Consider the following 18,518-nt stretch of genomic DNA (forward strand, 5'->3'; position numbering starts at 1 on the left):
AAAAGCATGAGTTTGTGATCCAAGTAGTTTGACTGCGATGAGTATTTAACGCACTTCCTACGAACCAGAAAAAAAATAAAAGACCCAAAGAGTCACGTTTACAGTACATCGCAAAAGAGATGCGGCCATTCAATATAGTGGAGCAACATTTAAGGACTTTAAAGCTATACTCTTTGGATGGCCAATACGAGCTGCCTAGCAAAAACCTACATCTCCAAAACAGCCATTCCAAATCTGAAAATAGAGTCCTGCCTCAAGCCAGAGAAATTGAAAACTGAACAATTGATTGCTCGTGTTTCTGGCCTGAAATCTTCCCGACAAACCAGCTGATTAAATAACCTGTTTTTTTGGTCCACCATCACTACCCTGATTTAAAGGTGCCGTAGGTAGGATTGTGAAGATCCAAGACTTACCCAAAAAATGTGAACATGGACAACTTCCCAGTCCCTCCCTCCCTTTCCGCTAAAGGCCAAAACGGTCTCCTAAGCCCCTCCCCCCACAAGGGAGAATGAATGCGTGTGCATGAGCAGTGATTGACACGCAGTTAGACACCCCGCCTGGCCCTGATTGGTGCATTTGAACAGGGAGCTGTGGATTTTTGGAAATCGTACTACAGGCTGTAGGTGGAGCCAGAGGAGCCGGATCTTTTTTTAAATGACCTGCTTCATGTAGTTCTACTCCAACCTAGGGTCAGTTTCAGCAAATATGACAGAAAGTTTTATAAGGTTTACCTACTGCACCTTTAATCTTATCTTTTTGTTAATGATTAAAGCCTTGTTTTTTTTTTTTATTGATGACACATGCTCTTTTGTCAATTTTATGTTAATTTAAGCAAAAATTACAACATTTTATGATAATAAAGAGGCGTGGTTTACTTCACAGGCTGTGTACTTGTGTTATTACGTTATCTGGGTCACATAGCGGTGATATATAAACAAAAGATGTATCCTGGGATTCATTCAAAAATTTTATTTGCTTGGAAAAGTACTAAATAAATAATTAAAAACAATCGGACCGAAAGAGACCATTATATTGTTACAGCTAAATGTGTGACTGTTATAGGCCTACTTACAAAGTCTCCACATCCTTCTCTAATGGAACACAAGAGTGTTACCATACATTCGTCTTTATTCCCAATAAAAAACCCACCAGCATTATTCTTCCCATAGTTACGCGGATTCAAAGAGGAAATGAAAGACGATACAAACGGAGTCATTTCCATGCAACCCAGTGTTTCTCCAGTGTCCTGCTCAAGGACTCCAGCAGGGTGGGAGCTTTAATCTGGAGCTCTTGGTTTAACGACGGTTGCCATAATTCAACACCGATATAAAATCACTAGCGTGTAATTATTTTGAGTCGCTTGCAGATACATTTTGTTTTCATGCCTCTGTGGCTGAAAGTCTATATGCTGCCTAATGAACTGTGTACATTGATTGTAATGATATAGACAATAAAGCGGCACAGACCACCTGTCTCATTTCCACATTATGACAATGGGCTTGGATATTGATTGGCTTATTGATTTCATTATTCCTAAATCAAAAAAACAAACCAGCAGGCAACAAATGTGTGAAAACCAGCAGGGAGAGAAATGAGAGAAACTGAAAGGAATCTCCGACTCTGAAAATCAAGTATGATGTCCACCTGATAATGACTCGTAAGACGATTTATGTTCAATATTTAAAACGGCGTTAAAATCCCAGTCGTCCTAAAAATAAAAAAAAAGACCAAAACTAGACTGCCTTGAGCCATTTTTAAGTCCAAAGGGAAGTTAAACATAGCCTAAATAAAATGACACATTAACACAATTTTAAAATCTCAGGAAATACAAACACCCGTGGGCCATTTTGCCACAGCAACAAACGGCTTTGACAATTCAACATTCTGCTGTAACTAAGTGTCTTAACAACAATGTGCTGTCACTGTGTTAACGACAGTACAACAGTGCTGTGGGCATCTGGGAAGGAAAAGGCAACAACTCGGCCACTGATGAGAAATACTGAAATATAATATCATGGAGGACGTGGTCAACCTTAGGGCGTACTCGCACTTGGCCCAGTTGCCTTGAATCGTGCCCGAGCACGATTGTTCCTCCTCCACACTCCCCCACTCCCCCGCACTCACACTGCAATGAAACATTCAGGGCCGGAGCACGCTTACGCCATTACCTTGCGGGACTCGCCGAGTACAATTCCCATTCATCTGTAAGGTGAGAAACGGACCCAGGCACGTTTAGCAATTGCATTACTGATGCGTACCATCAAACCGAACCGCGCCTATTTCAAGCGGGTCAGTGAAAAGAAGTGTTTACCAAGTATCCTTACCTGAATTTAATGAAATATATTGGTGAGGTGTTTTTGTACTCTAATAACATTAAATGAATAACACACAATATTTATTTATGACCATGCGGGATTTATTTAATCCTACAAAAGGACAAAAAAATTTAAAATATAAAATTTTATTTAAGACCACGATACTTTTAAAATCCCACAGGAAACCTGTATTAAATATATTTAATAAATACTGTTTAAACTATATCTGAGATATCAATTTTCCTTGGCAATTTTTTTTTTGTGTGAGATAAACTTTAATTTGCCACAGTGCTCGTCTCTGCATGTTCTTTGTTTTGAGCTGACATTTATCTCCCATGATGACTGCTGAGTGTCTTCAGTGTGTGTTCACTGAACAAACTGAATCTTTGGATTTTAGGAACCATTGATGAGCCTGCTCTCAGGTCTTAACAGGACTCTTAATTAAAGGCAGGAGCACTGGAGAGGTCAGCAACCCTACGGCATGGATGCTAGCATGCTGTCTGCTAAAATACAGTTCTAATCTAATCCGCGATTAGATCCCCTGCTGACGGCTGCAGGGATTTTGTCAATGGAAAGGGCTGGCCATCAAGCGTACTACAGGCGGTAGTAGACGGTCGTTGCATCTTAAAGCCGCCTACACATGATACGCGATTTGCTCTCAGCGCACCGCTAGGTAGGGCGCACAGCAAAGTGCAGTGTGCAAAGCGCAGGTATTCGTCATCAAGGGTGGCAAGGAAGCTTTTTCCCGTTGCTAGGTAACGACATGCCGTTATCTCATTGGTTGCGCTTTCGAAAGGTCAGCGGCAACTAGGTACTTTGAGAGCAGCGCAAAGAGGCAAATCCGAGCGCTGCGCGATGCCAGGGGTAGCACAGCGCCTAGTTGGGCGCCACCGCCCTCCCCAAAGGAAATCAATGGAACGGCCGGCGCAAAGCTGTTTTGCCGCCTTTTATGTGTAGGCGGCATGAGGCTCATTTGCGTCGGCACTCCCGGTAGTCGCGGTCTTCACCACTTCTGACCTGTACAGGTGCGTCTGTTTAATCATAAAATTACCTAAAACTTTATCGCAATTCATTATTTATTCGGCAAATAACGTTTCCATCAGCATTTATCGCATAAGCCATTTATCAATCGAGAGAAAATCCGATGGGACCGAACGTATAAACTTTGAGTCTATATTCATGAAATTCAATAGAATTTTACTGTTTCCATAAGCCATTTTTCATTCGATATTACTAAATTCACATAAAAACGTGTAGATGGAAACATAGCTACTGATTATTACCGTTTAATCTATTCTCTGTGCACCTTTCACTGTCCTCTTGCATGTTTCCCTGTCTCCACAAAACTGCCACAAAGGCAAATTCCTTTCCGTTTGCTATTGGTAAGTAAAATCAATTCTGATCGTCCTTCACGCTCAACAAGCTGAACAGCTCCCGTACTCACACAGTTCTAAAAATAAGCCTCGACGACTTGATTTCTATGCCTGACAGGATATCGGGCTGGGACAAATGGGCATCAGAGGGAGACAGGACGCTGGCAAGGTTTATAAAAGAGGCTGAGGCTACAGGGTTCGACTACGGTTAGGGTCAGTCCACTCTGACGTCATTCAGCTAACATCTCCACAGGGGACTGGAAAGCATAATAGGCAGGGCTTGAAGTGAGAGGTTTCTGTGCATGCATGGTAGGTCACCTTACATCCAGCTTTGAGGCAGTTCTGTTATTCAAATAATGTTTGAACCCATGGGGGCCGGATTCATAAAACTCAGTGCACGCACATTCAACAGCCCAATTTACACTTCCACCATCCAGCCATACATAGAAATGCCAAATGGAAGAAGAACGGCGAAAAAGAGCAAAGCGACTGTGTCAAAGTGCTGGGGTGTAGGGTGTAGGGTTGGGCATCGAGGACCGATTCCTACTTGGAATCGTTTCAAAAATGATGATTCCAGTGGAATCGTTTCTTTATTGGAATCGTTTGGAGGAGTTGGTTTCAAATGCGATCATGGGTTCCAAATTTAACATGCGCAAGTTTTGGTTTCCGTAGCGGCCAGGCGCTTGTTGTGTTGCAGCCACGGAGCACAGTAAGCAGCGCTCTAGAGTGGCTTTATTTTACATTGAAAAAGCCCTGTAGAACTGCAAACCACCATTGGATCAAAATAAAACGTTCCTCTTATTTGTGAAATAAGCATGTGACCCGTTTCAACTCCACCCCCTCAAAGAATCGGAATCGATAAGAACCGGAATCGAAAGGAATTGGAATCAGAATCGTCCCTCATCAACCCCGGATAAGGCTAAACGATAAGAAGATATTCTAGAAGTATATTTGATAGTATTGAGCATCGTGATTTTCTTTGGCTTCTTGAACAAAAACAAAAGTGTATTATTCAACTAGAGACAATATATCATGAGACATTTCTAACAAGTAATTGAAGAAGAATCTACATCACATGTCAGTCAGTCTGACATGTATTTCATTTGTAAAGAAGAACATAACATGGATTTTCTGCATTTTCTGCTTTCGCTCGGTTTCGCTGGAAACGGATATGATGTAGTCGCCGTCGGCGGTGCCGTATGAACAGAAAATATTTAGGTGAATCATTGGTAAAAACAACTAAATAAAAATAGTCCCAAAAAAAAAAAAAAATCCCAATTCTAGGGAAAAGAATTGATTTTAAGAAAACATTGCAAAAAATCACGATACATAGGATCTTTGGATTTTTCTCCCCCCACCCCTATAAGTAACACCTCGCTATTTTCTACTATGACAAGTCAAATGTCTGCTGTGGGAAAAAAAGCCCACTTTAGGCATTTTCTAATTAAGCCAACAGGTGATTATCATTTTATCGTTTACAATAAATACACTTTGTGCCACAGACGTCAGCATAAAGAAGCGCAGGGCTGTATTTTCTCTTCCAACGTTCGACTTTGTTACAAAAACATGGTCAGCATCAACGTCAGTAGATGTTTGTGAGCTGTCGGGCTAAAAATAAGTGCACCAGCGGTGGATCAATAACGGTCAAAGCCTGGGCTGCAGTCTTCTTATCTCATCAGGTCGAGGTTCAGGTTGGTTTGCTATCAACAAACAGGTGTCATGTTCTGTGTTGTTGATGTTCTATGGGAGACTGAGAATAAAAAATAGGCCTAAAACAACAAATAACCTCCAATCTCTTGACTAAATGAAGGTCATTTTTTGGGTTTCTAGGAGGCAATTAGGGATGCTAATGATTAACCGTTTAAAACAAGATTATTAAAACAAAACATATTGCATTGTTAAAAGAAAAATAGGCTATACACCATATTTCCCAACTGCTAGTTTACTTGCTAGTGCTAACTTTGCACAGCTGCGGCCTTTGGATGTTGGCCGTGCAGATGTGAAATCGGTTCCAGGAAAGTGGCTGCATGTGTCAGCGGTGGTGAGGTTACGGTCTGTGCCGAGGCTTCGAAGCGTGCGTCTAGAAATCCTGGAGGTTTTCCGTGAAGCGCGTATCGAGGCTTGTATCGTTTTAGACAAACGATGTCACTGATGACATCCGAAGCCCCTGCTGCCCGTCCATGCCACGCGACAGGTTCTTGAAGTGGTTCCAGTCTGCGCGGTTTCATTACACATCCGTGATCTACACGAGCACATCTACTCTGCCCAGTTAAACCACTGGTACTTCCCAGTTTTAAAATAACCTACTAATACTGCTCCTCCTGCTATTATATTATGACTAAAAGGATTGATTTACACACGTTTGTTAGCCGCATTCGTCTCAAGGAGATCCTTTATGTTGATTATATTATACCAAAAGAAATTACACACTATATTGATATAAATCAATGGTGGGAATTGATTTTTTTTCCTCCGTTATTTCTAAGTCTTTACTGGCGCAAAATCCAGTCAAAACTCGTCTCTGATACAGTGTATCACAGATCACTAGATCATCTGTAATAGATCTGCCTGTTTTACACTCTTTGACCAACACGTAGTATTGTGAGCAAATGAAGCCTCGAGAAATGAACCCGTTTGCTGGAAAGCTCCGATGCTTCATGAGGCTTCATCTCGCCATCACTAGTCAGCGGCGTAAGGTGATTACGACGGGCCCCGGTGCAGTGTTGGATTTTACAGTCAAATTAGCTACTTAGAACCAAGGTTATTATAGTTTTGCATTTTTCATTAGTTTTTATTTTTATTTCGTTAAGCGGGTTTGCTAGTTTAGTTTTTTTTTTTTGAAAATGCTTAGTTTTAGTTTAGTTTTTATTAGTTTTAGTCTTTTTTTGTAATATGGGTTATTTATCGGGGGATTCAAAAAGGTCAGAAAAAGTATTGTGTAATAATAATGCAACAAAAACATCATACCATTTTAGAAATATGTATTCACAATGTATTCAACAATAACACCAGTACATAAAATGTAGCCTACATATTGTCACATCTGAAACGTTTAAAGACTATTTGTCCTTTGTTTATTTCTAAAGAAACACGACAATGTATAAAAGGCTCCATTACCTTGTATCACACGTTATGGCTCCGTAGCAGACGTTTTTGTAAAAATAGGCTAACGATTGTGTCACAACCACGGGACTTACTGTCACATAGTAGAGGAATTACCGTATAGTACAGGAGAAGCTCGCAGGCAGTTTGGACTTACATTAGCTGTTTAAGTTTAATTACTAATGTTAACTAGCATTTTAGTTAGCAATAATTAGCCTGTGTCCATGTTATCTCCTTACATATACCTACACTCTCTGAGATTGGGAATGATTGAGATTTCTCTTGCCACAGCTACCAGAAGACTTACAACTTTCAGACAGGTTGCTCACGTCACATTTACGTCTTCAAGCTCAGTTTGAGGCTGCTCAGTAACGCTCAGCGCTCACCGGAAAAGTGCTTCTAAAGGCCTTCACTGACTGGGATCTGTTGGTCCAGTTTATATACAGTCTATGGAAATGGCCGCTGACTTTAACTTAAGGCATTTTTTTGGTGCAACAACCTCATGATTGCACTCCTATGTAAAAGGCAAGAGATAATAGTCAAATGAAGGCATATATAGCAAATGTTCTTTGAACACAGACATTATTGAGGTGTCAATCTGAATCCCTCGCAAAGGGAACCATTCCCTGGGCCGAGTGCAACCACGCTGCCTGCTCCGTCTATATGTACGCGCCTGGCATGTGTCCACGACAAGTCTGCAGCTGTCCGCAGACGCAGTGCACAGAAAGTATGACTTGAGTGTCCTGGACGGATAAACTGGGACTCCGCTGCCTGCTTGTTGGTTAATGGTTAATGATGGGTTAAAAAATCAAGCATCCCTAGAACCAATCAAACTAGAGCTGCAAAGTGTAAATCGATTAAAGTGCTCATATTATGCTTTTTGGCTTTTTCCCCCCCCTTTCTTTTATTGTGTTATATATCTTTTTTTGTGCATGTATTATTTACAAAGTGAAAAAGCCCAAAGTCCACCCCAAAGGGACTTACCATCTCCAACAGAAAACACTGTTCACAAACTGCTCCAAACAGCTCTGTTGTAGTCCAGCCTTTACTTCAGAGACAAACGTGCGTCACTTTGTAACAGACGTTATAATGCTCGCCTAGCTGCTAGCGTGGCCATCACACTCTGCTTCTGACTGGGTAGTAGTCCTTACCTAGCTACTGCGCATGTGCGACTCCCAACAAAGATGGGACAGAAGTGAGATGCCTCACTCTGTAGCTAAAACAGAGAGCTCAACACACAGGGTGAAAAGAGGAGCTGCAGCAATGTGCAGTACAACAAATATATGGTGTTTTTTGAAAATTAAACCATGTAAACCTATTCTGATATAACCTCTAAAAACAATTATGAAGCTGAAAATGAGCATAATATGAGCACTTTAATGTATTAGTTGTAAACTATTAAATTAAACGCCAACTATTTTGAGGATCAATTCATCGGTTTTAAGTCTTTTTTTTTTTTTAAAGCACTCTGCTCTGGCTGCAGCACCACCATTTATTGAAAAAAACTAACATTTCAGTCCCTCAGGACCTTCGTCAAGAGTATTTTAATCATGAACATGAGGGGCGTTAAGTTTTCTTCAATAAATGGTGATGCTGCAGCAACAGCAGTGTGCAGGATTTTCCTTTTCTTCAAGGCTTATATAAAAACTTCTTAAATGTGAATATTTTCTAGTTTCTTCACTCCTCTGTGACAGTGAAGTGAATATCCTTGAGCTGTGGACAAAACAAGACATTTGAGGACATCATCTTGGGCTTTGGTACATTTTTTACCATTTTCTGACATTTTATAGACCAAAGCAACTAATTGATTAATCGAGAAAATAATCAACAGACTAAAAGGACAATGAAAATAATCGTTGGTTGCCGTAAATCAAGCCTAAAGGCACTTAATCACACCCTGTCAAGCTGATTGCTTTAATTTCACACTGCAGGTCTGACAGCTCAATGAAAGAAACATGATAATTAGAGCCACGCCTCTGATCTTTATTCCTTTTACTGCACGTAACATCACTGTCAGAAACAATCCATGCTCTGATAGCTTCCTAATCAACAATTGGGTCGCTTTTTATTTCTTAAAAAAAAGGAGCCACTACTGAACAACACTGCTTTTTTTCCCTTCTTCTTTTTTTTTAGCTATTCATACAATATATATCTGAAAATTGTTATTACGATTCCACTTAGCAGGTGCAGCAAAGGTAAACACAATCAAGCTGCACGGAGTGGGACACTGAATCCAAGTTGATTGTGTAGCTGCACGTTATTGCCACACACACACACACACACACACACACCTTTCATTGGCTTAATAGGGAAATAAGCACACCATTTTGACCAATGGGCCTTGTAATTGTACAGCCTCCCTCTCTCCTTCTGTGTTCATCCAGAGGCAACTCAAAGTGTGTGTGTACACACACACACACACACACACACACACACACACACACACACACACACCTACAAGAGCAAGACCTCTGATTTCCCACAGTGTGGAGCATAATTTACAGCCCATTCAAAAGCCTTGCGCAGCCTGCTTCTCCCAGCAGGATTAACTGTTTGCATACCAAGTCGCTCGATATCCTAAATGCCAAAGATACTGCCTTAAATCATCCCAAGCAGTTATGTGATCATCACCCACGAACAACTGAAAAAAACTAAATGTACCAGGCTGCAGAATAACATTCTGGGCCCTATGTTTGTGGCGAAGCAACGAGCAGTGCAAGCAGCGCGCTAACTGTTTGCCATTTTCCTGACCTTAAAATTGCCTTTGCCCGTCTGTGTGGATATTTTTGCACGGTGCACAGGTGGGAGAGGCGGCGCAAACAGGTCAGCGGGAAGCAAGTTGTTGGTATTTTGATGGAAAAAGGGGTCTCAGACTTTTTCCTCTGCGTCTGTTTCTGAAGCAACATCAGTCTGCTGCCAACCTAATCATTTTGTCCACAAGAGCAAACTAAATACTTGGACTTCCAAAAAGTAGATGTGTATAGAATCGGCTTTAAATAGCCTTTGATGTGATTAAAGCAGAAACATATGACCGATTCTTACAGTATCCGTTGTCTACAGCTGCTTTGTACAGTATGAAAAGCTTCTCATTCAGTTCAATAAGTCCCCACAGCCAACTAAAGGCAGCAGGACACATCCAGTACGTTGTTAAATCTTCAGCCTCCAATTTAAGTAGTCAGTCATTACTCACAGCCGTCCACCATGTTTAACTTTATTAAATCAGGATGCTACAAAAGCAACCACACACACCGCTACACACATCAGACTGGTCTGTTATAACTCGGCATTCTGTTGCTTATGTGATCAGATTATTGGAGCTCATTAATAAAAATAAAAAAAATCAGTTATTAACCTGATTTTATTTATTTATTTATTTATTTATTTTATATATATATATATATATATATATATATATATATATATATATATATATATATATATAGACCTATTAATGGGTTTTATTCTTGAAATGCGTTCTGAACACTGCTGTCACATTTGAAGATATGATGTAACCTGAAATACAGCATTTACACAATTATGACTTAAAAGAAAGTGTCAGATTGATGCCATCAAGTAAACTATTTTTTCATTATGTGTTTCTATCATCATTGCACTACTTAAGTGTTTATAAAAAAATAAATTAAAAAAAAGCATACCATCTGCCTCTGGCTGCAGATTTGTAGTGCTGTGTGCTCAGACGGAGCCACGGTGCCGCTGCAGAATAGTCTCGGGAAGGAACTTGTTTTTGGTGTAACATGTGTATGTTCAAAGGTTGTTTTACTAAAACTCAGATTGGACAGATAGTCTAGCTAGCTGTCTGGATTTACCCTGCAGAGATCTGAGGAGCAGTTAACCATAGTCGGAATTTCCGGCGGCACCTGAACAATCCCGGAAATGAAAGGTCGTCGATATCGACTAACCTCACCCAGACCGGGTTTGCACTTTGCGCTGCTGCACATACATAAGTTTAAAAGAGCAGGTGAGCGTACTGGCTTGCGTGATTAAAATAGGGCTCTCTGTATGCCATGAGATTATGGGTCTAATCGAGGCCGTTTCGGGACTCCAATAACCTACTGGGCTTCATTAAGTTAAAAAACTTGGGAATATTAACTGAATATTAAAACTAATCCCAAGAACCACATTGCATACTAATACTTTTCTGAAAAGTGCAGAAAATAAATCAACAAGCGGGTTATTTTAGATAACTTCAAGACAATGTTATCAAAGCCATCGTTTCTGCAATTACTGCCATCTTAAAAGATGGATTTAATCCGAGGCCAGAGTTACATTCAAAGCATTAAAAAAACAACACCAAAAGCTCTTTTCAGTCGCAGCTCTCGGAGCACAGAAATGTGAGGAGAGGAAACGTCTTTCTTACAAGTGTACAAATGAGGGTCCATGGCCTGCAAACGCTCTGAACCATGAATGATGTTACACAGTTGATTTAGCATGACTTTTCTGATAGGAATGTCCATTCCAGCCAGCCACTATTACATCTTTTAAATCAATAGCAGAGTCACATTTAATGATGCCGTCTTATTACACATTTCCCTGGAGCCGGACACTGGCGGGCATTGCAGTGTAATTCCACTGATGTCCTGACAGCAGTAAGGTGTTAAATTGTCATTTGGGTGAATTTCTACAATAAGTGCAGAGTTCTTTTAGGGTTATGTATGACAAGTGTAGCATTTGCCATCATTATGGCGGCAGTGCTCTGTAGCCATGAGGCTGGTAGCACTGCAGCGGATCAAACGGGAGCTTTATGAGAGCCGAGACACACTGTGGCCGTTCATGAGGAAAAGCTTTGAGGTTCCGCTGTCAGAGCGTAGTATGGGCAGCCTCCAGCAGAATCAAATGAAATGCCACTATAATAAAGACGAGGGTGGCCAATTATTTCCTGCTGTCTCCTGGCTGTTTGAAGACTAGTGTCCTCTCAAAGCGCAGTGTGCAGTGTTGGTGCATTTGATTTGCACCTTGAATGGATTGAACATTTTGCACAAACTTCTGAACTGGTGCCTCGGCTGCTAAGTGCCTACATTAACAATACAAACCACAAAGGCACTTTGTGGTATGAAGTTAAAATTGTAGCAATTGTTGGGGAAATGCTTATTTCACTTATTTCCAGAGCACGACCGATATATCAGCGGGCCGGTATTATCGGCCGATATTAGGCATTTTCGGCCGATATTAGGCATTTTCCAAACTATCGGTATCGGCATTTATAATGGCCGATAAATGAATATTTAAAAAGTAAAATAAAAACGGACGAAACCCCCTTCAACCAACCTGAGTGTTGGCGTTGTATAGTTTGTCCACCAGAGGGCTCTCTACAACGTCCCTGTTGGCAACACTCGTGTTTAACCCTTTAAGTTTGATATCTTAAGTTTGTATTTTTATACATGTTATGTATCAGAACTTTAATATATTTTGATGTTCCTCTGTTCTGTTGTGACAATAAAACAAAGAAGTTTATTTTTAAACTACATTATCATATTATTTTAGTGAGGACTCATAAATAACTACAAATAACTAATGTTAGGGAAATCTGTTTATGTTTTGTTACGTGTTTCTGGATTTTTTTTTTGATTATTTTTTTTTTTTTTTTTTTAAATCGGCCGATACATCGGATTTTTAAATCACCAAATATTCGTATCGATATCGGCCTTAAAAATCCTTTATCGGTCGGGCTCTACTTATTTCCCATGCTTATTCACTTTCTTGCAGAGAGTTCGATGAGAAGATTGACTTCACTCTCATATCTGTACGGTAAATATGAAGCTACAGCAGCTTAGCTTAGCAGAAAGAATAGGTGGAACTAGCTAACTGGGCTTTGTCCAAAGATACCAGAGGTATAACATGTTAATTAGCCATCTTCAGAGGGGCTGGAAAGCAGACCGTGTTATTGTTGGCCAGAGCTAGCCGTTTCCAGTCCATATGCTAAGCTAAGCTAACCAGCTGCTGGCTGTAGCTTCATATTTAGTAGACAGATAAAAGACATTCTCATCTAACTCTCCGCAAGAAAGCAAATAAGACCAAAATTTGGAACTATTCCTTTTCCACTGAGACAAAAAATTATTTTGCCTCACTTTTTCCTGCCTATGACCCCCCCCTTGTTCCAGCTTCTTTATGACACATTCCATGATTGTGGAAAAGTATAGATATCGCCAAATTCTAGTAAACTTGAAGGTTAAACATTCACAAGAACTGTGCAGAAAACAGCGCTAGTGTATGTACTATATAATGTACATTTAAAGGAAAAGGCTTGCAGTTTTCTACATTCTTGTTAACTGAAATTCTTGAAAAGACCAAAACCAAAAATGCTTTCCGACTTCCCCAATCTGTCTGTGACACTAAGCCCAAAGCCCATTCGCTCCTACTGACGACGTAGAGAAGTTGTCACAAAGATAAACTTTCAATTTAAAAAGCCTCAGTCATTTCCTAAAACAAACTGGGCACTGTAGTTTTTAGCAAATGTTACTCAAACGGGAGGAATCTGTGTTTTATTGAAGCCTATTTTCAGCGGCGGAATAATAATAATAATAATAATAATAATAATAAGTGTAAAATCATTTTGGTGTGCTAGCAAGTATTTTTGGCAGTAGGATGACGAATGTGAGGTCGACTCAAAAATAAACTACAGCCCACGTTCCTGCTCATGATAAAACACTCACTGATGCACAGTGTAATAAGCTATATCAGGCCTATATACTAGACAAAATTAAAAAAATAGAAAGCACCCTTGTGAGTCTGATGTCATGCCTGGTATTTTTAATATCGAAAGTGGGAATATGGGTAAAATCCTCAATTATATTCAGCTGTCAGGGCTTTCCTGTTATATTATTCCCTCCTATGAAAATGACTTCCTGTTTGGTATGGCTCCAATGAGCTTTTTTGTACATCTTGACACGATACATATGTGTACCAATTTCCGTTAGTCTATGTGAAACGTACTGCAGGGCCCCATTTTTGTAGTGGGCACTAACGAGCAATCTTTGCACCCCTTTCTACGAAGCCCTTAAAATATCAACTTTTCACCAGGCCTGATCCGTGTGCAAAGTTTGAGGAGTTTTTGAGTATGGGAAGGTCCCCCTAAAAGGCAATTCATTGCACGGAAAAATAAAGCGTAATAATAATAATAATAATAATAATAATTCCTTCAGTTTCAATAGGGCTTTCGCCACAGTCGCTTGAGCCCTAATAAAAACGCAGCTATTGCACAAGTCGGCGTGAGTTTATTCCCTCAACAACATCTGCGTGCACTAGATTGCTGGAGCTACAGGAGAAAGAGCCTCTACTAACACCCCAACCACAGCTCAGCACAGGGAGCAGCACCACCACTTCGTAGCAATAAGTCTCCATTTTTGGCAATAATAAGCCGACTCAGTGCTCTACAGTCCAACATTTCACACAAATATGCCCCTAAAAACCCATACGTGCCCGAACCGGAAAAATGATTTACGAGCACAGTGTGTGCGTAAAAGACCGTAGGTAAAGACTAGCCTCCCCACCACAAATCATTCAAAACATAGTCGGACTGGCTACAGAGAGCACCGCTCTGTGAGCCGCTTAATCAGCTCGTTAACCCTATGAGCCTGAGCTTGTCTTATACAACAAGAAACGGCATCTTTGATTCATGACTTAATAAAGAAATAATACATAATAGAAATGTATCGATGATGGTATCGATAAAGACTCGGCTCGTTAAGGAGTCTCGAAAATGGTATCAATATCAATAAAAATGTACGACCCCCATCCCTAGAAAATAGATGAGCAGAAAAATTACCCTGTCCTTCATCCTCCAGCTCTGCGCTAAAGCCTTGGAGCCCTCGATCTTCTCCGAGTGCCGTTTCTTCATGAAGGCCAGGGGAAGCTTCCAGTCGTTCATGTCGGCCTCCTCTTCCTCCGTGAGGCCCACAGCCGGCGAATGCAGCAGGTCCGAGTCCATTTTCATCAGGGCTCTACAGGGGAGAGCACTTGTTAGTAACACAGATTGGATGAATTTCTGTCGCCTCATGCTGTGCAGTTGGGGCGGGAAACTTAACCAAAAACATGATCATTTTACCTGCGGCTGGTACTCAACTCTCAACCAACAATTAAAATAATAAATAAGTTACTTAATCTTAAATAAAAGATCTGAGAAAATCAACATCTCTTGGAGAAGAAATAAGAGGGAGTAGTCTCTGCCATGATGTCACCTGAAAGCATGTGCTGCAATTAACTTTTTTGTCCACCAACCAAATGGCTAGTGAATGTACAAATTTTACCAGCCACTCAATAGATTTTTTGGGGTTGGTGAGCGAAGCAAATCTACCAGCCTACTTGCATATTTTACCAGCATTTGGCTAGTAGATGGTGCTAATTTTGGACCCTAATTGAGCCATTTGAATGCATTTTATTTGTCTCTTCTAGTGTTGATATGTACATTTACTGTTCCTGTGCAATGCCTGGATAACCTGCTGTTGTAACACAAGAATATATGGGATCTACAAAAGTCCATCCATCCAGTGTAGTCATGCTACAGGGACTCAACCAACACTAGACTAAAAATATACTAAAATGTGGTAGTGGATCCAAAGTAATCAATTACAGAATATAAGTGGTATTTATATTACATAATAGGGCTGGGTAACACACCTCAGTACCTTTTTGGTACCAACCGAAATCTCTAAGACGAAATAAATAAATAACCAAGTACTGACGATACCTGGCCATGTTCCTGTAGCAATCTTGTTTACTTATTCTTTGATCATTTAGTTCCTAATTTGAATCCACATATTGCCAATAGAGATGGTCCGATACCATTTTTTTGCTTCCCGATACCGATTCCGATACCTGAACTTGCGTATCGGCCGATACCGAGTACTGATCCGATACCAGTGTGTCATATATTTTATTATGTTTTAAGAACTGTATACTATCCCTGTATGGATGTGATATTTCTATCTTTGTTGTCAGTCTGGCTCAGGTTAAACTCTTTGTGAAACATGAATGCCACAGAACTTTCTTTTATTATCCAGTTTGACAGTCAGTTATAACGGAAAAAGAACATAAACTACTTTAACGTATTTTTTTCTTTAGGGCTTTATTACGTGGTATCGGATCGGTGCATAAACTCCAGTACTTCCCGATACCAGTGTTTTAGGCAGTATCGGAGCCGATACCAGCGTTTCAGGCAGTATCGGAGCCGATACCGATACTGGTATCGGTATCGGAACATCTCTAATTGCCAATAATAGACTAATTTATGTGGGCATAGTCTTTAACATTTTACAACTTTGGCTTCTTGTGTTAAATGAAAAAAAAAAAAAGAAAAAAAAGTGTTGTAGAGAAATACCTCTGATCCTCAAAATAGGATATTACAAAAAGTAGGCACAAGGCCTTATGCGACAACACATGACCTAACTTCCATCTAAAAAGGGGCTTTTTGTGCACTTGTGATGTTTCAAGCAGGAAAAGTGAGCTTTGAAATCCTTCAACCAAATTAAGTGTGCAGACGTCCGTTTCTCTGCTAATGGGATGCATTTTCTTAGTGGCTGTAAGAACAAAAGATACCAGTGGACAAGTTGGTTTTGAATTCAATACGTTTGACACTAACAACACCGAAATTTGACTTTAAGCCAAAAGAGTTCATGCGAGGACGGTTATGAGTCACGTTCCATTTGCTGCTGTGAATCTCCTGCTTGAATGGAAATCACAACAACAACTGAAACCAAACACACTGGCATCTGGAGCAGCCTCGCTCTGTTAGTGTAACGTTAGCGTCCAGGTTCCTATCACACTTTTGCATAGAGCGGCACCTGTTTGATGTCATGATGTGGCTTCAACTGGCCACGTGAACACTGCTCGAGCCACATATGAGGAGCTAACGTTAGTTGGGTTATGTGTTGTGTGCGCCTGAAACCGTGTGACTACGCTAGCCGGTTTATTTGCTATCTGTCCAAGAGCTCCGGCTGTGAAGTCAAGTTTAACACAGCCGGAGCTCTTGAACAGATAGCAAATAAACCGGCTAGCTAGCTTAGTGCTGGCTAAACTAGCGCGGCTAATTTGACAGCTCTCCCTGAAGCTGGCTCTGGCTATCGCAGTCAGCTGTTAAAACTGCGGGAAAGGCTAGTGCTATTTAAAACCTTTCCCAGGTTGCGAAACAGCATGAGCAGAGAGATACGTGAAGCAGAGCAGATGTGCAGAAATGGCGCTAGTGGTGGTTAGAGAAGCGTGCGGATGCGTGCAAGACCTTGGTACGGTGGGATAATCAACCCGGGCTGGGGAACCTCTCCGTCTCCGGACGAGGACAGATACTGTCGCACAAACAATCCTGGTCAGAAAATTGTAGGGCAGCGTCCACAGTCTGTATAGTATGTCAAACCCGTCAAATCCAAGTTGGACGGGTGCGTGTTTGCAGGGGAATCTGCGGCTCCTCTCCCCACGGCTTTTCGCTATGGGAAGGGGCTGGAGACGAGGCCCATCTTCACACGGACAGTCTGCCACAGCCACACTAAGCACCGGCCACACTTATCGATGACTGGGACCCTGTGGGCTTCTTCTACAAACCAGCGACCCTGGTAGCTGATTTCGTGTGATTGTGCTCTTGGAAATCAATCACAATCCCGAGAATTTCTCCGGAGAGGGACTTCTTCAGCACTTCTGCAAGGGCGCAGCCATCTTGGGTTGGACCCAGAATGCACTGTTGGGGCGGCGCTGCGGCGAGGCTGTCATGAAACGTCACCGCCGTGTGCCACACATCAAAATATAAACACAGAGTTTCACACCGTCCTGAAAACCGCCTCACTGCAAGAGCGTCTAACCAAAAAAGCAAAGCTTTTTTTGAAAGCGGTTCCTGCCGCCCGGCTTTTACCGCCAGAAGTTCAGCACAGTAAACTAATGGGCGGCAGAACAGAATCTGTGCGCGTTCATGTGGGCGGCAACCGCTTCATACCGCTACCGTCGTGATCAAAACCGCTTCCCTTGTGCCGCATTCCCCTGATTAAAATGACTGGAAGCGGAGAGTTACCGCGCGGTGGTGTGAAGCACCAGCCTATATACCTACGAATATTTGTATGCCACTCTTCGCTAATATGGATGTCAGTTGTATTTTTCTTCCTGAAATAAGTTATCCTCTATTTTTTTTTTTTACTTTTCTAGTTTTTGTTTTTAAAAAAAAAGGGTAATTGCCCCTGTTTTCTCTCCTCTCTATCTCTTTTAATTTGTCTATTTATTTTACTTTTATCTTTTGGATGTTGTGTGTCCTTACTGGTGTGTGTTTGTCAGTGTGCATGGGTCTGTGTTGTTTGTCCCCGTTTTGGACCGGAACTGGGTTGGTTTGCGGGTGGCTAGGGGACTTGAGGGGAAGTGACATATTATTTCCACTATGCTTTGTTCACCATGGCCTATGTTATGTCATTTATTGTTAAAATTCAAATAAAAAAAGTTTGGGAAAAAAAAGGGGAATTGTTTTTTTATTCAGAAATGTTGATTTAAAATCGATACCATTTTCCTACAAGACTTCACATAAATGCAAACTCTCTAAGATTACATAAAACAGTAGGCTAGTATTCACACAATTAAATGTATAACTATAGCCATAAACACACTTGTTGTTTTGTATTTGTTGTGTCCCATGAGAAGCACCTCAAGTAAATGTTACCAGTCGCTATACTGCAACTTTGCATATATATATATTATATAACCCTATATTTACATTTGACAGACATAGGCCTAGTTATATAGGCTA

General features: G+C 40.9%; 1 protein-coding gene across 4 annotated transcripts in view; it reads right to left on the minus strand.

The window, feature by feature from the left end:
- Nucleotides 1-17,461, minus strand: part of rptor (regulatory associated protein of MTOR, complex 1) — a 231,411-nt gene extending 213,950 nt beyond the window's left edge. For all 4 annotated transcript variants that reach the window (XM_078265674.1, XM_078265658.1, XM_078265666.1 and 1 more), the window contains exons 1-2: nt 17,022-17,461; nt 14,574-14,748 (exon numbers count right to left, since the gene is read on the minus strand). In XM_078265674.1, the coding sequence (XP_078121800.1) occupies nt 14,574-14,741 (168 nt within the window). In that variant the 5' untranslated portion in view covers nt 14,742-14,748; nt 17,022-17,461. The remainder of the gene's footprint in view (nt 1-14,573; nt 14,749-17,021) is intronic.
- Nucleotides 17,462-18,518: the final 1,057 nt, after the last annotated feature.

This window comes from Sander vitreus, chromosome 2 (assembly GCF_031162955.1).
Source record: "Sander vitreus isolate 19-12246 chromosome 2, sanVit1, whole genome shotgun sequence".
NCBI lineage: Eukaryota > Metazoa > Chordata > Actinopteri > Perciformes > Percidae > Sander > Sander vitreus.